The sequence below is a fragment of the Salmo trutta genome, chromosome 14, assembly GCF_901001165.1.
Source record: "Salmo trutta chromosome 14, fSalTru1.1, whole genome shotgun sequence".
In the NCBI taxonomy this organism is placed as follows: domain Eukaryota; kingdom Metazoa; phylum Chordata; class Actinopteri; order Salmoniformes; family Salmonidae; genus Salmo; species Salmo trutta.
Window position 1 is genome coordinate 25,987,947 of NC_042970.1, and position 23,084 is coordinate 26,011,030.

Genomic DNA, 23,084 nt, shown 5'->3' on the forward strand with positions numbered 1-23,084 from the left:
CTGCTCAGTATATGAGAGTGTGTGGGATCCGTTCTGCATTCTCGTCAAGCCATCAAGTCTCTTCACCCATTTTAACCATTGAAATGCCTGGCAGTCAACTTCAAATGCCTAATGGAGCAAATATCTTGAACAGAAAATATACTTGAATTCATTCAGGGGCTTATCCAAGACCCAGTGGTACAGCACACAGAGCGTGGTGGAGGAATCCTCGCAGGCAGCCCTCCCTCTGAATAGGCAGGCACCCACTGCGTCAGTAACCTGATTACCCCAGCTGTCAGTCTTAATAAGGCCAGGCCTCAGATCCCCACCACGGGACGGGACAAACTTGGTCCTCCGATAGGGAGTCAGAGGACAGATGAGGAACAGGACGGCAGCTCTTCTGAGAACACAGACAGAGACAAGGTGTGCAGGTATGGTAAAACTGATCAATGGGGAGTTCACATGATGTTGTTAAGGCTATTACAGTTCCTGAAAGCAGCAATTGCAACTATCTGTTGCTGTGTTAGATTCATTTTTGAAAAGCAAGCACAGGGCATTATTTTTAAAACTGTATAAAGCAGCTAGACTCCTTTGAAATATTCAGAATCTGATTCTATTGTTGTGTCTTACTGAGATAATTTTCTGTGTGTGTTATGTTTGCGTGTGTATGTTTGTGTGTGTTGTGTATTACATTCATTTCTTAATTTTCCTTTAGACTACACTGGTGTCTGTTTCATTCATTCATGTAGTTGGGAATAGTCTTTCTATCTAGGCAGTCTTGTTTAAAACTCAACCATTTGAAAGATAGTATGTTGCTCAAGAATAAGAGCGAAGGCTGAAAGAGAAAGAGGAGGAAGAGAGCGAGAGTGAGAAAAAGCAAGAGAGAGACGTGAAGAGAGGGGAAGGAAAGCATAAAAAACTCTGAGGCAGCAGTCACTAAGGGGAGAGCTGCCGGATACAACTAGTGGGTGGACCCTGATGATTGTATCTGAGCTATGGACACACGCAGCAATCCTCTCTCTTACATGCTCCGTTTCACCAAATGGAATAGATTTAATATGTTTTAAACATAAATGATTTAGTAGGCGGATTCTTATTAGTGTCACGACAGAGGTATTTCCTGCCTCACTGTTTCTTACATCACCCGTTCTGTCTGGCTTTTCCTCAGAATTCAACAGGAAGCTTTGTACAGACTGAGACTGCTGGATCCTGCAGTGTTTTACAGCCCTCTCTGCACTGACCATTGGTATAAGAAGAGAGACTGCTGCCTGAGGCCTGGGTACAGGGAGGCTAGGATCCTAACACTGCCACACAAGCAGCTCCACAGTAATGTCAGCCTCCCTCCTGGATGCTGATCCCATCTATGCCACGGTGGTCCACACTGCCAAGGCTGAGGCCAGGGAGTCAACAGGGGCTGTGGCTGTTCCTCCGGTCAGGCTGAAGCCTCCGGGGGACCTGAAGTTGACCCGGAGCCTCTCCAAGTCGGACTCAGACCTGTTGGTGTCTCCCCTGGGTGAGGAGGATGGGGGTCTGAACAGCTGCTGTGAGTCTGTGGCTAACTGCAGTTCTGGGAACAAACAGATGGAGAGATCGCCCTCCTTCACCTCCGAGTGGGATGAGGTAATTCTCTGGCTTCTCTGGGTGGGGTGATAGGCAGGGATTGGCACTGGGAGAGTTAATAACATAGTCAGGCTTCAAATATAGCTTTTAATTCCTTTAGGGGCAGAGGGGAGAGGAAGGGGAGTTGTAATGAGTGATCAAGAGTGATAAAGAGAGGAAGGAAGAACAGTGATAGACAGGAGGGAAGGGGCAGCAGTGGCGCTGACTTTACCCATACAGTCGCTGCAGAATGCCTGCAGGCAAGTGCTGAATGCATGAGTGGCCTGATCACTCCCACCGATACCCCATAGCAGCCCTGGCACACAAGGCTAATTGGGCTTGGGCTGTCACTCCTGATACAGTCAGACTGCTTACTGTGGGTCAACCCACGCATGGCTTGACGTCTCTTCTGTTCCCCCCTGTTTCCCCTGCTTTCCAGTAGGCTAATGCAGGCCACAACCCCAGCCTCAACACTTACTTCAATCCTGGTCTGATGCTGTATTGTTTTGAACTCTAGTCTAGATAGAAATTATTGTATTTTCTGGTTCATCCCATCCTGCTCTCTGACGGGACTATTTGATTCCCTGGCCCCCTCTCTGCTCTCCCCTCTGCTCTCTGACAGGACTGTGTGGTTCCCTGGCCCCCTCTCTGCTCTCTGACAGGACTATTTGATTCCCTGGCCCCCTCTCTGCTCTCCCCTCTGCTCTCTGACAGGACTGTCTGGTGCCCTGGCCCCCTCTCTGCTCTCCCCTCTTTGACAGGACTGTCTGGGACCCTGGCCCCCTCTCTGCTCTCCCCTCTTTGACAGGACTGTCTGGTGCCCTGGCCCCCTCTCTGCTCTCCCCTCTTTGACAGGACTGTCTGGTGCCCTGGCCCCCTCTCTGCTCTCCCCTCTTTGACAGGACTGTCTGGTGCCCTGGCCCCCTCTCTGCTCTCCCCTATTTGACAGGACTGTCTGGTGCCCTGGCCCCCTCTCTGCTCTCCCCTCTTTGACAGAACTGTCTGGTGCCCTGGCCCCCTCTCTGCTCTCCCCTCTTTGACAGAACTGTCTGGTGCCCTGGCCCCCTCTCTGCTCTCCCCTCTTTGACAGAACTGTCTGGTGCCCTGGCCCCCTCTCTGCTCTCCCGTCTTTGACAGAACTGTCTGGTTCCCTGGCCCCCTCTCTGCTCTTCCCTCTTCTCTCTGCTCTCTGGCAGGACTGTTTACTCAGGCCACACTGGGAGGGGTGTCCTGTTCTGTTCTTAAGGGCATCCTGTTTTGCAGCTACCCCCGTGTGTCTGTTTCTTTTCTAGTGTCATTTGGGGCAGGTTGGGGGGAGAGGATGCAAGGGCAAAGACTTACTCAGACTTACTCATAAGGAGATCAACAACGTCCCGTCCCCCTCGGACAGTCCAGAGCTAGTGTCTACATTACACACACTTAGGAAGAGAGGAAGCCAGGTGTGACACACACACACACACTGCATACTGCAATATGTTGGAGTAACTGCAGAGGAGGCCATATTCCTGATGAGATTGGTTTGCTCTCAGACACACTCAGATTTAGACTACAGCATGTCCAGCAGTTAGAGCCTGGAATTCTCAGCTGGGCATTTATTTCTGTCCACAATTGTCTGAAGTAATTTAGAGTTGTAATTCCTTGTTATTATCTCACCCTGATTATGCTTGTCCCATTTATTTGATATAAGGGTTATAGTGAGGACATTTTGGCATAAGAGCAGTCCTCCATGCAGGGGAGCACTCTAGCAAACAAGGGATCATCACACAGTATGCTAATGACATGTATGATGACAACTGTGATCAACAGCTTTACATCTTGAGTACATCTGTTAAATTCTCTAACGACACGTCTAAACCAGACATGTTACAGATGCATACCTCGATACCTCTAGCCATTAGAGACGCTTTGAATATCTCCTTTCTTTAGTGAGTGCACTTCAAATGACCCTTTTGTATCAGAGAGATGATTGTGGTTGTAGTGGGTGGTGTGTGTGTATGTCTGAGTCTGTTGTGGCATGCTCTCGTCCATTTCTCTCATCGTGTTAACATTGCTGCAGTCTATTGGGGCCCTGGCTGAAAATAATTTTAGCAGGGAAAGAGGACTAACATGTTCAGCTCATATGCTGGTTTAAATCAGTTCATAATTTATGTGGCTAGCTAGGGCAGAGAGAACATCTATTTATAAGATCTATTTTGACAAAATATATCTCACCCAGCGAAACACCAGGCCATGTCGCTTTCCCGCCTGATGTCCCCATCCCGCCCACTGTATCAGATTGATACAGAGCAGGCTGTCATTAATGCGCGGGATGTGAGCAAACCTGCTTGGTTAAACTTTTTTTTTCTCAATCGATTGATTTAAATTCTGTTCTCATCTAGCCGATAGAGCCAACTGGTAGTTCAGCATTGAATCAGGTGAAACAAACCTCCATAAAAATCAGCCCACCTCTGACATGTCTTCAGTCATGGGTCTTTGTACACTTGTCCATTAGTCTGTACTGTGGCCTGTCCTAAAAAATAGTGATCCTGTTACATTTCCCTAACACTTATTCTAAATTTAACCCATTCAACATAACCTGCTACGGAAATTCTCTTAACATCTGTCGTTAGTTCCCCTAACCGCCAACGTGAATTCTCCAGGTTATTCTCCTTTGTTGTTAGGACACAACAAGCAACCTGTTCTAAAGAGAAAGACATAATATTATATGTCCTCTAAGAAGTATGATAAGGTATGGCATCCAATTAATATGCTATTGTACGACCGGGTAAAGCCTCATGTCCACCAGATGCGTCAAACTCATTGTGTTCCAGCGGAAGTGATTCATTGTCATTGGAGCAGTCTGCAACGCTGCATTGGGAATTCCACACTAGACTGCGGTGCGTTCTGTGTACCGCATGCGTTCAATATTTTCAACTTAAGCGTGGCTTTACCTTGCGGTGGTGTGAACAGAAGTTAACTAACTACCAAGTCATTTGGTGTCACTCTAAAGCAGAAAGGTGGAATAAACGAGTCAGGAGTTGGTTTCTTGATTGAACACAGTTCTCTATTGAGGGATTTTGGTCAATACAAAAACGCCAACATAATCAATGAAAATCTCCCAAGAAAAAACATACATCTTCTCCAGATGAAACAGGATCACAACACGATTATCTTTAAACTACAACAAAAGTCACGGGTTTGTCACGTCATAATGGTTCTTTGTGGTTAGCTTCTACTCTCTTGGTAGCCATCTTCCAAGAGAGATAGGTTTTTCCTCCCTCTTGCTAGTTCTCTCCTCTCTCTTGTAGGGAAAAGATAATAGGTCATTAGTACCATCAGCTGTGCTTAATTGCCTCAGGTCCCCTTGACTCACATGCCTAGTTGGGCTACTATCCGTGAGTCCAGCCTGCCCTCTGGTGGTCCTTCCACACTACAAAGCTAACTACTTTTCTAGATAGCTTAGCTAAGAAATTGCCAGCACCTAGCTTCCACTTTCCAGCAAACTATTTCACATTCAACTGACCAGGTAATCCAATCGCATTGGCAATGTGTCTCCATGCAACATGTTTAACATGGAGGTCCCGGTAGCAACTGGCGCTTTGGTCAAACAAGGTAGGGAACCCAGAGACAGCGAAAACAACCTTCTCCATGCTGCAAGCCTTTCTGCAGCTTTGTGAAGTACATGTGTGTCAAGTAAATGCGGACTAGACATCCAGCAAAAACAACATACGGCAAACTGTATGCACATCTGGTGGACATACAGTGTAATAAGTATGATACAATACGTCCTATAATCCGTATGATAATGCACATATGCTATTCCATTCATAATGCAATCTATAAACGTAACAGGATAATACGAATTTCCCTGAGACCACGTTGATCCTACACAAAGCTTATAGCTATCAGTGATTCATCATGATCTACATAGATGGGTGTATAACTAACAAATTTACATTTGTTTATATGGGGACTTGGCTAAGTGATAGCTTGACTGTCCCAAATGAGTTGAATTGCCATAAAAAAAATGTGGTCATACATTACTATACAAATGTAACCACAGACCCTTAAGAGGCACAGACCCATGAGAGGGCCTGGTTTGGAGAGGAGGTTTTATGGGTTGATGAGCCAGTTGGGGTAAGCAGCTTTCAACAGGTCTTCTCCCTGGCTCCTTGGTGTGGGTAACAGAGCAGTGTGACAGCAGCATGGCATCAGCAGGAGATATTGAATGGCCCACTAAGAGGATTAGCATATAGATCCCAACTGATTGCAGTGTGATCACTTTAAGAGGAACACAATTGATTTAACAGAGTCCACCAACAGGTCCTTCACTTCATAACTGTGTTATCATTTATTTCTTTGTGGTCTCTATATCTGATTATTCCAATCCACTTTTGCACTAATCAAAGGCTTGCCACTCAAGAGCTTACTGGAAAGTCTATGTCAGACCCCTTAAGGGGTCACAAATTCACTTTGAAAAATCATATATTATGTGATGCGTTATGATAGCTACACTGACTAGATTTTTGTACGGATTTTCCACAGATTTGTTCTCGCCTGATGTCCTGTACATCTGGCAAGTGTGATGAGGTGGAACAGTTGTGTAGCCTTAATTGTATTACTCTCAGGCTGAAAGAGTCCCAGCATGTTCTAGCTCTTTAATTGTAATGAGATGGAATTCCTCAAACAACTGCTTTTGGGCCGAGATAAGGTGCACTATAGCGTATGGGCAATGTGTTGATGGTACGTGTGTGATATAGAATGTAACTGGGTTAATTCGATGTGGAATATGTGAGGTCTGTATTGCTGGAGGGAGCTGCCATGCTTCCCACGTGTCTGACTTCTAAATGAATCAAGGCTTTTTCTGAGTGTTGATGCCACTAGCAAAGTGCATAGGGCTTCTCAAATACTAAATAGTATGTCAAATAACCCTTTCTATGTCTCCAGTGTCACTTGTGAAAGCGGATTCAGCTTTGCAGGCTTTTATAGTAGTAGAATATGCTGGCTAAATCACTGGATAGCACTGTATTATGGCATTAGCTACCTCTTGAACAGTTAGAGTACAGTAACCTCCCTCCATTGCTCTGAGAAGTTCTCGTCCCAGAATCTCAGTCTGCCAAGAGGAGAGGGTGCTGGAGAATGTCACAACACCAGTTCTCACACAAACAGACAGAGCAGAACTGTGCAATATTACTGCAATATTTTCTTGACTTTGCTTGCATAAGATAAATGATTATTAGTTATTTTCTAAGGCAATATGTTTTAGGCCCATGATGTGCTTGGATTGTTTTGTGTTAACCTCCACGCAGGCTTGTTGTTTTACTCTGTATACTGCAGGTTTTCACTTTCTATTCAGAGATGGGGCAGAGAGCCTTATTGAATCTTATAAAGGTCATTTTGCAGAGATCTAAAGCAATTTAGCCTACAGGTTTTCCCTGCGCTTCGTGCACCGAAGGTTCAATCGCTTTAAATTGCAATTCACCCTGACACCCTGTGTGAAGGACCAATAAAACACTACCCACCACGTTGTTGTTTTACTCTTCATCCATCATTGCTGCCCTCCTCCTTAGTCAGCATCTATGTACACTGTTTGTAAACACACAGAAACAAGCTTTAGGAGCACATGTTGATGATCATTACCTGGGGGTAACCATATCTGGTTTGTCCTAATGTTTCACTCCTCTTCCACAGATTGAGAAGCTCATGAACCTGATTGGAGCAGGCATCGAGTCATCCAATGACCAGCAGTGCACCACAGGTAAATACCGACATGTAGGTAAAGGTTGCATACAAACAGTAAGCCATCTTATGACAGCTCTATGTAGTCCTTATGACAGAGCGTTAAAGTAAAGGGCAGTGGTAGAAAAAGTACCCAATTGTCATACTTGAGTAAAAGTAAAGATACCTTAATAGAAAATGACCCAAGTAAAAGTGAAAGTCACCCAGTAAAATACTATTTGATTTTAAATATACCACGTGTATCAAAATTAAATGTAGTCGCAAAAATATACTTAAGTATCAAAAAAATATAAAAAAATTGCTTATATTAATCAAACCAGATGGCACAATTTTCTTTAATTTTTATTTATAACCAGGGGCACACTGCAACACGCATACATCATTTATAAATTAGGCATGTGTTTAGTGATTCCACCAGATCAGAGGCAGCAGGGATGACCAGTGATGTTCTCTTGATAAGTGTGTGAATTGGACCATTTTCCTGACCTCCCAAGCATTCAAAATGTAACCTATAGTTTTGGTGTTCAGGGAAAATGTATGGAGTAAAAAGTACATTATTTTCTTTAGGAATGTAGTAAAGTAAAAGTTGTCAAAAATATATATAGCAAAGTAAAGTACAGATATCCCAAAAAACTACTTAAGTAGTACTTTAAAGTATTTTTACTTAAGTACTTTACACCACTGGTAAAGGGTTAACCAGATTTGTTAGAGGCAGACTGTTTCTATGCTGTACAGGCTCATTAGAAGCCAACAACCATATTATATAAGACAAAAAAGATATGAAGATTTGTTTTTCCCATAAATCATAACAATTCAAGGTGTAATTTGTTTTGTGTGAAACTTGTGTCATCTGTATGGGGTTTTGTGGTGTGAAGTATATTTCCACTTTAAGAGAAATCAAATTCAAACTTCACTTGACTATCATTTTTCCTGCGCTGTGTTTCAATAGAGGCTGAATCTATTCTCTGCTTCATCGAGTCTATCCTTCAGGCGGCTCTCAGTGAGAAGCCGAATAACAAATGCTCAGTTTATTTAGATTACATTCTCAACTTGGTATACTGGATCTCTAAATCTCCCTTAGACACTTTTCTATAATGTGATTCCACAAAGCTATTTACCTCAGTGGATTATGGTCATTGTGCTATGAGGATTTTACGTCAAACTCATATTGATAATGACACTCTTTTGGCTAAATGTTGTAATGTGTATTATTAATATGTATTATTAATTTACAGTAATAGCTCCACACTGCAGGCTGACTGTGCTAGGGTCTTTTTCATCATGACATCATACAGCACATCTGCCTTCCTCTGACGATTTGTGTCCATTACACTGAACAGGCCACCGTCATAACGTCCATAACGTCCAATGAATCCAAGATGGCGTAGCAGTCAGACGTCTTTGTCTTTGTATATATCTTTTTACATCTTTTTCTTCGCATATCTTTTAAAAATATTTTCCTAAACCTCAACTTCTAAATACTCTCCTGCAACCCGCCTCACCCAATGTGGCGTGGATCTGTTTTTCTTTTCTAAAGTATTTCTATTTACTTCGGATCTGGAATCCCTCAATTGAAGCTAGCCAGCTAACTACCTACCAGCTATCAGTCAGCAAACCATTGCTAGCGGTTATCAGCTAACCTTTAGCTCGGAAAGCTCTCGCCAGTTCAAACAACGTGACTCAAACCAGAGTATAACGGACCTATTATTATTATTTTTAATTTTTTCCCCATATCTCCGGATTCCTACCGCAAACTCTGAACATTTTAATCTGGATCTTCGCAACTAGCTAACCGCAATCCCGGGTGACTACTCCTGGCTAGCGTTTCCATCCCGGAGCATGCACCAATTAGCCTGAAGCTAGCCTGGCCAGGGCTCCTGTGCTACCACCGAAGCCCACTCCTGGGCTACAATATGCGGACCCCTTCTATACTGGAATACTGACATAATCTGCCCGAGGATTCCAACAGGCCCCTCAGGCGCGATGTCCGCTGAAGGCCCATTCTGCTAACCGCGGCCTACTAGCTACCTAGAGCTACTTGGAACCCTACTAATTCCACGACTGGTCTATCGACGTCACCGCACGAAGAGGCAAAAACAGACTTACCCCCATCGCGACGTCCCCCAAAGGCTAGCTAGCTAGCCCCGGTCTGCTAACTGCTTGCTTGCTTGCCCCGGTCTGCTAACTGCTAGCTTACCTGCCCCGGTCTGCTAACTGCTAGCCCCGGTCTGCCAACTGCTTGTTTGCTAACCCGGTCTGCTAACTGCTAGCTTGCCACGGGCACCCTCATTGATGTCATCCTAACTAACTCGCCCTCCAAATACACCTCAACATCCTGACCAACTTACCCTCTAAATACACCTCTGCTGTCTTCAATCAAGATCTCAGCGATCACTGCCTCATTGCCTGCCTGCGTAATGGGTCTGCGACCAAACGACCACCCCTCATCACTGTCAAACGCTCCCTAAAACACTTCTGCGAGCAGGCCTTTCTAATCGACCTGGCTGGGGTATCCTGGAATGACATTGAACTCATCCCGTCAGTAGATGATGCCTGGCTATTCTTTTAAAAGTGCCTTCCTCACCATCTTAAATAAGCATGCCCCACTCAAAACATGAAGAACTAGGAATAGATATAGTCCTTGGTTCACTCCAGACCTGTCTGCCCTTGACCAGCACAAAAACATTCTGCATTAGCATCAAATAGCCCCCGTGATATGCAACTTTCAGGGAAGTTAGGAACAAATATACACAGTCAGTTAGAAAAGCTAAGGCTAGCTTTTTCAAACAGATATTTGCATCCTACTAACTCAAAAAAGTTCTGGGACACTGTAAAGTCCATGGAGAATAAGAGCACCTCCTCCCAGCTGCCCGCTGCTCTTTGGCTAGGAAACACTGTTAACACCGATAAATCCACTATAATTCAGAATTTCAATAAGCATTTCTCTACGGCTGGCCATGCTTTCCACCTGGCTACCCCTACCCCGGTCAACTGCCCGGCACCTTCCACAGCAACACGCCAAAGCCCCCACCATTTCTCCTTCACCCAAATCCAGATAGCTGATGTTCTGAAAGAGCTGCAAAATCTGGACCCTTACAAATCAGCCGGGCTAGACAATCTGGACCCTCTCTTTCTAAAATGATCTGCCGAAATTGTTGCAACCCCTATTACTAGCCTGTTCAACCTCTCTTTCGTATCGTCTGAGATTCCCAAAGATTGGAAAGCTGTCGCAGTCATCCCCCTCTTCAAAGGGGGAGACAGTCTAGACCCAAACTGCTACAGACCTATATCTATCCTACCCTGTCTTTCTAAGGTCTTCGAAAGCCAAGTTAACAAACAGATTACCGACCTTTTCGAATCCCACCGTACCTTCTCTGCTATGCAATCTGGTTTCAGAGCTGGTCATGGGTGCACCTCAGCCACGCTCAAGGTCCTAAACAACATCGTAACCGCCATCGATAAGAGACATTACTGTGCAGCCGTATTCATTGACCTGGCCAAGGCTTTCGACTCTGTCAATCACCACATTCTTATTGGCAGACTCGACAGCCTTGGTTTCTCAAATGATTGCCTCGCCTGGTTCACCAACTACTTCTCTGATAGAGTTCAGTGTGTCAAATCGGAGGGCCTGTTGTCCGGACCTCTGGCAGTCTCTATGGGTGTGCCACAGGGTTCAATTCTCGGGCCGACTCTCTTCTCTGTATACATTAATGATGTTGCTCTTGCTGCTGGGGATTCTCTGATCCACCTCTATGCAGACGACACCATTCTATATACTTCTGGCCCCTCTTTGGACACTGTGTTAATTAACCTCCAGACGAGCTTCAATGCCATACAACTCTCCTTCCGTGGCCTCCAACTGCTCTTAAATGCAAGTAAAACTAAATGCATGCTATTCAATCGATCACTGCCCGCACCTGCTCGCCCATCCAGCATCACTACTCTGGACGGCTCTGACTTAGAATACGTGGACAACAACAAATACCTGGGTGTCTGGTTAGACTGTAATCTCTCCTTCCAGACTCACATTAAGCATCTCCAATCCAAAATTAAATCTAGAATCGGCTTCCTATATCGCAACAAAGCATCCTTCACTCATGCTGCCAAACATACCCTCGTAAAACTGACCATCCTACCGATCCTCGACTTCGGTGATGTCATCTATAAAATTGCCTCCAACACTCTACTCAACAAACTGGATGCAGTCTATCACAGTTCCATCTGTTTTGTCACCAAAGCCCCATAAACTACCCACCATTGCGACCTGTATGCTCTCGTTGGTTGGCCCTCGCTTCATACTCGTTGCCAAACCCACTGGCTACAGGTTATCTACAAGTCTCTGCTAGGTAAAGCCCCGCCTTATCACAGCTCACTGGTCACCATAGCAGCACCCACTCGTAGCACGCGCTCCAGCAGGTAAATCTCACTGGTCACCCCCAAAAAGCCAATTCCTCCTTTGGTCGTCTTTCCTTCCAATTCTCTGCTGCCGCCAATGACTGGAATGAACTGCAAAAATCTCTGAAGCTGGAGACTCATATCTCCCTCACTAGCTTTAAGCACCAGCTGTCAGAGCAGCTCACAGATCACTGCACATGTACATAGCCCATCTGTAAACAGCCCATCTATCTACCTACCTCATCCCCATACTGTATTTATTTATTTATTTATTTATCTTGCTCCTTTGCACCCCAGTATCTCTACTTGCACATTCATCTTCTGCACATCTACCATTCCAGTGTTTAATTGCTATATTGTAATTACTTCGCCACCATGGCCTATTTATTGCCTTAACTTACCTCATTTGCACTCACTGTATATTGACTTTTTGTTTTCTTTTGTTCTACTATATTATTGACTGTATGTTTTGTTTATTCCATGTGTAACTCTGTGTTGTTGTATGTGTCGAATTTCTATGCTTTATCTTGGCATGGTCGCAGTTGCAAATGAGAACTTGTTCTCAACTAGCCTACCTGGTTAAATAAAGGTGAAATAAAAATGTATATATATGGTCCTTGATGCATAATTGAATATTATCATTAGTCATAACCACTGTCATGAAACTCACTAATGAAACTCACTGTGGTTTCCTCTCCTTCAGCTGAAAGTATATATTTTACTTATTCCAATTTCATATACCACTCATTTACTATTCTTTTTATACCTGATGTTATTGTACTCTACGTAATGTGGCTGGAAAGTATGGTAATTGATATGTTTGTTGATGTAGACGGTGCTTCTATACTATTTCAGTATTTTGAGTTTTTCAGAAAGAGGACTCAGCAGGAGCATGTCCCAGATTCAGCTGATTCATAGCTGTGCTGATTTTTTTCACCTGATTGTACCTGATTGCTTGTACCTGATTGCTTGTTACTCTGTCATTTGCCATGGAGATGTAAAAATGTTTTTCAACAAAATATGTTTTATTGTCACATAAACCAAATAACTGCAGTGACCTTTGTAGTTTTACAGGGTCAGCTGTAGTAGTACGGCACCGCTGGAGCAAAGTAGGGTTAAGTGCCCTGCTCAAGGGCACATCGACACATCTTTTACCTTGTCAGCTCAGGTATTTGAACCAGCGACCTTTCGGTTATTTACCCAATGCTCTAACCGCTAGGCTACCTGCCACCCTACGTTTAGCCAAAATGTGTTGACTGACTTGCCCTCTTGGTAAAGGCATAATGAGGGTATTGTATTCTCCTACAAAATGAAATGATACAAAATGAAAGTGCCCTTCCGGATTAAGATATCAAAAGAGGGGAAGAGAGTGAGTGAGGGAGAGGGAAGCCAAATTGTCACTCTTCTCCCCTCCATTATTCCACCATTGTAAAGGAGCTATATTGTCCCCCACGCCTTCCATCCCTCTCTCTCCCTCCTATTCCTCTCATCCCTCTTTCTCCATAGATACTATTTCCTATGGATGACCTGTGCTAATTAGTCCTAAACTATAATATATTTATTTGTGACTGCTGTGCCATTTTGCCTCTTGAAACATCCCTGCCAATTGAATGCTTAAACGATGTGCTGTTTGCATTTGTGGTTTGTAAGTGCTTCAATTGACTGTTACAGGTGCATTGAGTAAATTAACTTAAACAGGGAGGGAGCAGGGAGGGAGCAGGGAGCTCTCCTAACAACACACAGGAGGCATCCTGCAGCTCAGTTTGTTTGCCACTCCTCTGACGTTCAAAGAAATAGTGTCCGTCTTCCGTTCCTGTGAATTAATTTAGCTTTGCGGCTCCTTTCGGTAGTGTTGTGGATGTGTTGACAGAGCTAGCGCTACTCTCACATTGATAAAGAGGCAGTGCTTTATCTAGATAGCAGAGCCATTAACTCTCCGTAAATATAGTCTTTCTGGTTTCCCTCTGAGCCAAGTTTAGACCTAGGTAGCTCTCTCGGTCCCTTCGGAAGCCCACTAGCCCAAACTGGACGTGAAGACTCGTTTAGTGGGCTGAGGTAGTAACCCAGTTCCCCCTAACAGTAACAATCACTCAGTAATTAGGCCCTGCTGGTCCCTGGGAGCTGTTGTCGTCCCAAATGAATGGCTGTAATTGGGTGGGGTGGGCTGGTATTTTTAACAGGCTTTGTTTGAGTGATATAATAAAGAAGCTGCCATCGGTAAAGCTCTGGGGGAAGAGGGAGGGGTCTGACTGAAACGTAATGAGTCTGCTCCAATCTTTCCTATTTCTTTATTACCATCTTATCTCCCCCACATGCACATTTCATCATCTTCACTATTCATCTTTTATGTCCATCTCTTATCTGTCTGCTTCATTTGTCTTCCTTTTCCTTCACATTATTATTATTTTTTGTCATTTAGCAGACGTTCTAATCCAGAGCGACTTACAGTAGTGAGTACATTCATCCTTTCTCTCTCTATCCCAAAGCATGTCTAATAGAAGGGCTGTCTGTTCTTGATTATGAATTATGAGTGTTAGCTCTTGAGCTTATCTTGGATGCATGGTCACAAAGACCTGACCTTTACCTTCATTAAGGTAGAGCAACTTGGTTACAGCCAGCCAATTACGGCAGGAGCTCAAATCGATCGCTCCTCACTTTGCCTCTGTAACCATTACTTCTCCTCCTCTGGCCAGCTGGCTGGGGATGGGATGTCTGAGGCGTTCACAGGCAGACTGAAAGCCTGCATAATTACTCTGTGCCTGTAGCTGTATCCAGATAACACCAGTGATGGACGCAGTAAGCAGCCCTGCATAGGTGGGTGCAAATGCCTATTTGGTTTTATTTCAATAGAAGTCTGTGTGCCCATTTGTATTATCCTGTTGCATTTCACACGTATGATTCCTGCAGTTATCTGTAAGCTTCACGCATCAACTGTTGTATTCTAAAATAGTTTGTGATATGTGCTGACGAAACAAAAGGAGTTACATTCTTAGAAAAAAGGGTTCCCAAAGGGTTCTTCAGCTGTCCCCATAGGAAAGTGTTCTACGTGGAACCGAAAAGGGTTCTACCTGGAACCAAAAGGGTTCTACCTGGAACCAGCAGATGAACCCTTTATGGTTCTAGATAGAAAAAAAGGTACTAAGTGTAATGTCTCTCCTGTCATCTTGTAGCATGGGGGGTATCCAAGGAAAGGGACTTGAGAGTCGTTATGAGAGACAGTCCATTAAACACTGCGTGCGTGCGTGCGTGTGTGTGTGCGTGCGTGCGTGTGTGCGTGCGTGGGGGCGTGTGAGTGAGAGAGCTTTGCACTGACTTGAATCAGTGCTGCACCACTCGCCCAATCATCACAGCGAGATGTAAATGAATTAAGGACAGCTGTGAATAAGCTTGAACATTTTCTTTATTTTAATGTCCCTTGTAAAGCAATGGGAAGCCGAGCTTTGAAATCATTGCCCATGTAGAAGGGGAGAAACATACATCCTTTTTATATTCTAGTCATTCCATACAGAGAGGTCTGATTTTGAGGCTCCTAGTGCTTGTAAGCATCAAGACTGCCTGTTGTGGATGCGGGAAGGACGCGGTTGAGGCTGCTTTCTGGACTCGTGAGTATCCAGCATTAGGATGTTATGTCCTGTGAGGGAAGAGGTGACGGTGGTGTCTTTTCAGCACTAGCAAGATCAGAGTGCCTCTGTGCAATTCTAATCAGTGCAGATGGTGGGAAGAGAGAGAGAGACCGGGGTAGAGGGTGAGAGAGAGAGACTGTGAGGTAAAGGGAGAGAGAGACTGGGGTAGAGGGAGAGAGAGAAACTGTGAGGTAGAGGGAGTGAGAGTGAGGCTATGAGGGAGAGGGAGGGGGATTTATATAGTAAGAGTGTGGCAGAGAGAGATAGGGGGAGGAACGAAGAGCTGATACGTGGAGCAGTACCCTTCTCCATCAGGCAGCATACGGCAGCCCTGCAGTGGACTGAGAGACTATGTGAATGAGGGAACGAGGTAAAGAGCCAGAAAGAGAGCAGAAGAGAGAGCAAGCTTGAGGGATTTGTCTGAATGGGAAGGGGGATGAGCATCAAGACTGCCTGTTGTGGATGCGGGAAGGACGCGGTTGAGGCTGCTTTCTGGACTCGTGAGTATCCAGCATCAGGACGTTATGTCCTGTGAGGGAAGCGGTGAGGGGAGCGTGTGAGCCGAGAGCAGCTGCTTTGTGACAGTGCATGCATCAGACAGGGGATGCAGCAAACCTCTGCCCTGAGCACAGGAGCTAGCTGTACCCACAGTGGGGGAGAGCCAGGTGGGGTGGAGGGGGCTTATCGCACAGGGAGGAGGCAGGCTGAACCAAGGTGGTCCTGTGGAGATCTCAGCCAAGAGTCAAGAGGCTCACCTGTGCTCTGTTAGAGCTGAGCTTGGATTTACTGGTGTGAGATATGATAAGAACTTTCTCTGAATGAGCCAGCCTCCAGAGGGGAGTCTATATGTTGGGAAGCATCAGGTTTACCACCAGGATCACTGGGGACACCAAGGACATAGAGCCTCAGGCTAGCAGGCATGCCAGCGGCAGGAGCTTTATCAAGCGGCTAGTGATTGGATTCTGATTATATTTCAGGAGTTTTTCATCAACAGTTGGAAGCCAAAGGAGAAACCTGAATTTTGGTGTATGAGATTGGACTCTCATTCTGTTTGTGGAGTAAGACCAAAATCCTAGAGAGAATCCCATGATCCAGATTACACGAATAGCCTTACCTTATCACAGTTCTACCGTCAGAGCTCTCAGACAGGTTGTCCAATAAAGCCATGGGACAGAGACAGAGGTGACCAAATGCTACAAAGTGTACTCTGTGGAGCTGTAACTTACTGTGGTTTACCATACCCTTGTGGAATACTATCTCAAAAAGGATGATGCTGGTGATGGTTTAACCAGGTTTAAAGACAGAATGTGGAATATGATATCCAGTAATACTGTATCATCTTTGTGTGGTCTGGAAAATTATTTTGTTTAGTGCTCCGTATTACAGTGTGCTGGAAATGAAACATTTTGAGGCATTGGCAATTTCCATGTCAGTAATTAACAAAACATTTTGATAGAAGATGCCAGATTGGCTCAATCAATTGAAAGTGGTGATCAGTATTCAAAGGATCTACACATCCACCTCTACCTCCACCCTTGCCTGACATTGACACTCACAGTAACAACAGTGGGTGTACAGTATACCACGGTGGGCAGGCTCCACCACTATATCTCTAGTGTAAGAATAGCCGGGCCCCCTCCTGCCCTGTGGGAGCCGCCCTCCCCCAACCTGGACCCTGTCTCCTCTGCCCTGCTGGTGCTCCTGCACTCGGCTGTGCTGGCCGAGGATGATGTGGCAATGTCATGTCTCGTCCTCGGAGTGCCGCTGCTACCGGCTGAACGGCTTCTCCCTGCTGAAGCGCTTCCCTCTCTCGGCAGATGGGGCCTGCAGCAAAGCCCTGGACCAGCCTGTGGGAGAGTGGCTGGAGCATGTGGGGCTGCCGCAGTACGAGAGCAAGCTGCTGCTTAATGGCTTTGACGACCTACGCTACATGGTGAGTCAACGTTTCTAAGATCTTTTACACTATTCATCTCTTTCCATCTCCTTTTCTCCCTCCTTGTCCATCTCCTTTTCTCTCTCCTTTTCCATCTCCCTTTCTCCCTCCTTTACCATCTCTTTCAGTTTCTGTTCCTTATTATGTCTCCCCCAGTTTCTCTCTTTCTTCCATAGCTGCTCTTCACCTCTCCTTGCTATACAGTAGATGACCCTATACAGATTTACTGTATGTGCTTACTGTAAATCCCTTTGAAGTGTAGAAGAGGTCACCAATGATAAGACGAATCACAACAAAACCTATTAACTTTTTTCTTTCATCCCCAATCATTCCATCTCATTTACAATAAATTCCCACAGTCACCACCATCCCCCCTATCTTGTCAGGCTGATTTATATTCTACAGCCTTAACCTCCATGCTGGCTCGGCCAGAAAGCATACACAGTATAGCTCACCCAATCATCAGCAGATACAACAAACCACTCTGTTGAGGTCACAGTATGGATTTTACTTCCTGGCAATTCTATAAGATATTTTGTGGCAAAGTAAAGTTTTTGTTTTAAGGGCATGAATGTTTTTTTTTGCTGTAGAGACTTCATACATATTTTGTGATGTCATGGTCAAGTTGTATACTGTTTTTTTCTGGTTATCTTATGCCACTTCAGCCAGAAAATAACATCATTATGACATCCCTTGAGTCTTGTATATCTCTTGTTTCTGGAACGCATAGGTAGATTCAATTGGCTGTGCCTCTGGAATGATGTATTAATAAAATGGTTTAGCTGCAGCTAAAATGACTATGTTTTGTGTCAAACTAAGAGAGACAATCATGTTCCTTTTAAGTTACAACACACGGATGTGTGTTACAACATTTGCCAATGAATGTTCAAACCAACACTGATATTTCCACTGATTAGGTAACTTCTAAAAATATGTTGTAAATGGTGAATAACATGGTCTTTAAAGCAAACACGAACTGATCTGATGACACAGCTGCTTCAGTACTGTTGTTTACATGAGTTTGCCACAGATGAGAGCTTGGCCAGGGGCAACGGACTACACCTGTTGGAGAGGTTACATAACCAATGGAAGAAGTCTGATATACTGTGTATAGACTGGAAATAGCTAGTCAGTCAGCTTAGTGATGTAGAGGGTATTGTACCAACCAGTATTGTACCAATGGTGTTCGTGTTAATAAGGTTATAATAGGATGAGGATCATGGGTCATTAGCATTGTGATGCTAATGTTCATCTCTTCATTAATGTCTGAGGAGTACAAGTACCAACCAGTTAATTGATTAGCTCTCTGCTGGACAAATTCCCCTCAGATACTTACAAGGACTTGGAGGTTGCTGTCTGGGTAGGTCAGAGCAGTCAGAGAGATGTTGTAAAGGTTGAATGGTGTCCCATTGAACTTTCTGCCAAATTCATAAGCTATCACTGCAGTGCTGCTCTGTTTATTTGTTGATTTGCTTCGTGGGCTGACTCTAGATCAGGGAAAGTGGTATACTGGGTTTTGCCAGGTGGTTGAGATGGCTCTGTGAGACACTGTTCAACCCCATCATCAAATTAATGTAGATTAAATCAAATCACATATAAATACATTGTCATGAAGCCCAGAGGAGCAAAGGTAATGGCGACTGTGCCGGAGATGCACATTAGTCGGTGAACATCTGGCCTGAAAGCTGCGATGACAAAGCTGTCATCTTCATTAAATAAAATACACTGTCTCTTTTAGAGTATAGCCCAGTTGAGAAATCTGAGTGCCCGATTTCCCTGCTGATCCCAAAGGCAAGAGCGTCATAGATCAAATTCTTCAAAACAGAGAGAGTTAGAGTTAGTCTACCCTTCAGACCTTCGGTCTGCCCTTATGGGTTTTCTGGTGCCTCCTCATTTCATGGAACCTTCCCCCTTTGTGATGAGGGATTGTATGTGTCAGAGTTATGTAATAGGTACGTATAAATAACAACAAAAATAGCTATTCATTACTTAATCATATATTACTGATTAAGTATAAATGACAAGCTCCAGTGGGACCTTCTGGAACGTCCAACAATCATTTTATTGGAAATATCTATTTTGGGTGATTCCTGACGTCAGACACTGCGTTATTTGGATCCTTGTACTTGTGATCATCAGTGTGTTACTGTAACTGCTGCATTGTGCTCCAGAAACAAGCAGTGAGGCTAGATTTAGAAAAGACTAGCTACATTTTAACATTCTTGGCCAGGAAAAATCTATCCGCAGCAGTCCACTGGGAAAATGCTGAGCTCCACATTTTTAAGGATCTCCTTGTATCTTTATTTCTCCCTATACAGCTGATTTAGATGACGAAGCATGTGCCACTTATGGAAAGTTATGTAAAACAAATGGTGAACATCTATTGTTGTCAATCATTAGTGTAAAGGAAAATAGGACATTTTTAGATGACTTTAATCATTGCATACACACAGATACATAATCCTAAATGTTTTTCTCATGCCCAATGTAATTTGTCTCAATGCAACACTGTAGCTCAGAAGTAAAAGCTCCTGCAGTTTTGATTGCTTTTCCCTTGGTGGTGTTGCATTAGAATAGATTGATTACCTTTGGCATGCACAATTTATTTGACTCCAATGTCCTCTCACCCACGCCATTCCTGTTTGTCTGAGGACATAAATAAGCGCATGCGCGTGTGTGTGTTTATGACTGTGTCTCTGTGTGTGTGTGCCGGTCTGTGTCTGCGTGTGTGTGTGTGTGTCTGTGTGTATTATTGAGTGCATATAAATCTAAATCAAATCAAATCAAATTGTTTTTGACACATGCGCCGACTACAACAGGTGTAGACCTTACCGTGAAATGCTTACTTACAAGCCCTTAACCAACAATGTAGCTTTTATTTTATTTAAATTTTTTATTTCACCTTTATTTAACCAGGTGGGCCAGTTGAGAACAAGTTCTCATTTATAACTGCGACCTGGCCAAGATAAAGCAAAGCAGTGCGACACAAACAACAACACAGAGTTACACATGGAATAAACAAACGTACAGTCAATAACACAATAGAAAAAAAAGAATAATAAGTTAAAGAAATAGAATTATGAAAATATTTATTAAATAAAAATATAAAATAACTATAACGAGGCTATATACAGGAGGTACCGGTTACTGGTACCGAGTCAATGTGTGGGTTAGTCGAGGTAATTTGTACATGTAGGCGGGGGTAAAGTGCGCAATGTATTGTTGTCTCTACCTTCTTGCCCTTTGCGCTGTTGTCTGTGCCCAATAATGTTTGTACCCTGTTTTGTTCTGCTACCATGTTGTGCTGCTGCCATGTTGTGCTGCTACCATGATGTGTTGTTATGTGTTGCTGCCATGCTATGTTGTTGTCTTAGGTTTCTCTTTATGTAGTGTTGTTTTGTCTCTCTTGTCGTGATGTGCGTTTTGTCCTATATTTATATTTAATAAATTTTTATTTTTAAACCCAGCCCACGTCCCCACAGGAGGCCTTTTGCCTTTTGGTAGTCCGTCATTGTAAATAACTGTCATGTCCTGACCAGTATAAGGGGTTATTTGTTATTGTAGTTTGGTCAGGACGTGGCAGGGGTGTGTTTGTTTAGTGTTTCGGGGTTTGTTGGGCTATGTTCTTTTTAAAGAGGGGTGTTTGTTTAGAGTGTTTTGGGGTTTTTTGGGCTATGTTCTATGTTAGTATATTTCTATGTTTATCTAGTATGTCTAGTTCTATGTTAAGTTAATGGGGTTGACCTTCAACTGGAAGCAGTTGCTTCTAATTGAAGGTCCTATTTAAACTGTCTGGGAACCTGGGACACTTGCGTCCCACCCTAGTCAACAGCCAGTGGAATCGCGTCGCGCGAAATACAAATACCTCATAAATGCTATAACTTCAATTTCTCAACCATATGACTATTTTACACCATTTTATAGATACACCTCTCCTGAATCGAACCACATTGTCCGATTTCAAAAAGGCTTTACAGCAAAAGCAAAACATTAGATTATGTTAGGAGAGTACCCTGCCAAACAAAATCACACTGCCATTTTCAAAGCAACTAGCATGCATCACAAATACCCAAAACACAGCTAAATGCAGCACTAACCTTTGACAATCTTCATCAGATGACACACCTAGGACATCATGTTACACAATACATGCATTTTTTGTTCGATAAAGTTCATATTTATATATAAAAACAGCATTTTACATCTGCGCGTGACGTTCAGAAAATATTTTCCCTCAAATGCTTCCGGTGATCAGCGCTACAATTTACAAAATTACTATTCGAAAACATTGTTAAAATGTAATATTGTCATTCAAAGAATTATAGATTAACATCTCGTGAATGCAACCGCATTGCCAGATTTAAAAATTACTTTACTGGGAAATCACACTTTGCAATAAATGAATAAAAATAGGCTAGGCGATACAGGTTAGCGCCATCTTGGAACCATCTAAAATCAAATATACTATTGTAAACATTCCCTTACCTTTGATTATCTTCATCAGAAGGCACTTCCAGGAATCCCAGGTCCACAACAAATGTAGTTTTGTTCGAAAAAGTTAATAATTTATGTCCCAATAGCTCCTTCTTGTTAGCGCGTTCCGAAGGCTACTCATAATGTACGAGGTGCGCTGGACTTGTCATCACGAATGTGCAAAAAATATATATTTACGTTCGTTCAAACATGTCAAACGTTGTATAACATAAATCTTTAGGGCCTTTTTCAACCAGAGCTTCAATAATATTCAAGGCGTTCGATTGCATTGTCTTACTAAACGTTTCGGAATGAGAGGGTACCCATGGGCGTCCGCGTCATTGTAGTAATGGCCCTCCCTCTATGACCAACTTTCCAAGCCTCTCTTTCGGTCAGTTTCTACCATAGAAGACTCAAACCACTTTGTAAAAACTGTTGACATCTAGTGGAAGCCTTAGGAAGTGCTAAATGAATCCTAACTCACGGTGTGTTTCATAGGCAAAGTGTTGAAGGTGATTCCACAAATCAGATTTCCACTTCCTGCATGGAATCTTCTCAGGTTTTGGCCTGCCATATGAGTTCTGTTATACTCACAGACACCATTCAAATAGTTTTAGAAACTTTGGAGTGTTTTCTATCCAAATCTACTAATTATATGCGTATTCTAGTTGCTGGGCAGGAGTAGTAACCAGATTAAATCGGGTACGTTTTTTATCCGGCCGTGCAAATACTGCCCCCTATCCCCAACAGGTTTTAAGAGGGGTGTTTTTCTGTGGGATTTTGTGGGTAGTTGTTTCTTGTTTAGCTGTGTGCCTGACAAGACTGTTATCGTCGTTATTTTTGTATACGTGTGTTTTGTTTGGGTTTTCCTTCTTTCTGCCGAATAAAAGAAGATGGGTATACACATTCCCGCTGCATTTTGGTCTAATCCCTATGACACCCGTGACGGAACTACCCACCACAAACGGACCAAGCAGCAGAGGAAGGAGCAGCAGCAGAGCTCTGTGGAGTCATGGACATGGGAAGAGATTCTGGATGGGGTAGGACCTTGGCACCCGGCTGGGGAGTATCGGCGCCCTAAGGAGGAGCTGGAGGCAGCCAAGGTGGAGCGGCGCTATTATGAGACATTATACGCACCGAGAGGCAAGTGCGAGAGGCAGCCCCCAATTCTTTTGTGGGGGGGGCACACGGGTAGTTTGGCTGGACCAAAAGTGAGCCCTAAGCCAACTCCCCGTGCTTATTATGGGGAGCGTTTGGAGTGGAGAATGCCAGTCTATGCGGAAGTGCGCACGATCTCGCCCATTCACACGCTCAGTCCGGTGCGAGCAATCCCAGCCCCTCGCAAGTGCCGTGCTAGAGTGGGC

General features: G+C 44.0%; 1 protein-coding gene across 8 annotated transcripts in view; it reads left to right on the forward strand.

Moving 5' to 3' along the window:
- The first annotated feature begins 297 nt into the window (after positions 1-297).
- The window catches only part of anks1ab (ankyrin repeat and sterile alpha motif domain containing 1Ab), a 37,785-nt gene continuing 14,998 nt past the window's right edge, over positions 298-23,084 (forward strand). For 3 of the 8 annotated variants that reach the window (XM_029775019.1, XM_029775025.1, XM_029775024.1), the window contains exons 1-4: positions 299-410; positions 1,148-1,599; positions 7,249-7,315; positions 17,132-17,247. In XM_029775019.1, the coding sequence (XP_029630879.1) occupies positions 1,309-1,599; positions 7,249-7,315; positions 17,132-17,247 (474 nt within the window). In that variant the 5' untranslated portion in view covers positions 299-410; positions 1,148-1,308. Of the gene's footprint in view, positions 411-991; positions 1,600-7,248; positions 7,316-16,365; positions 17,248-23,084 lie in introns of those variants that run through there. The other 5 variants (XM_029775022.1, XM_029775023.1, XM_029775020.1 and 2 more) reach the window with 4 other exon arrangements.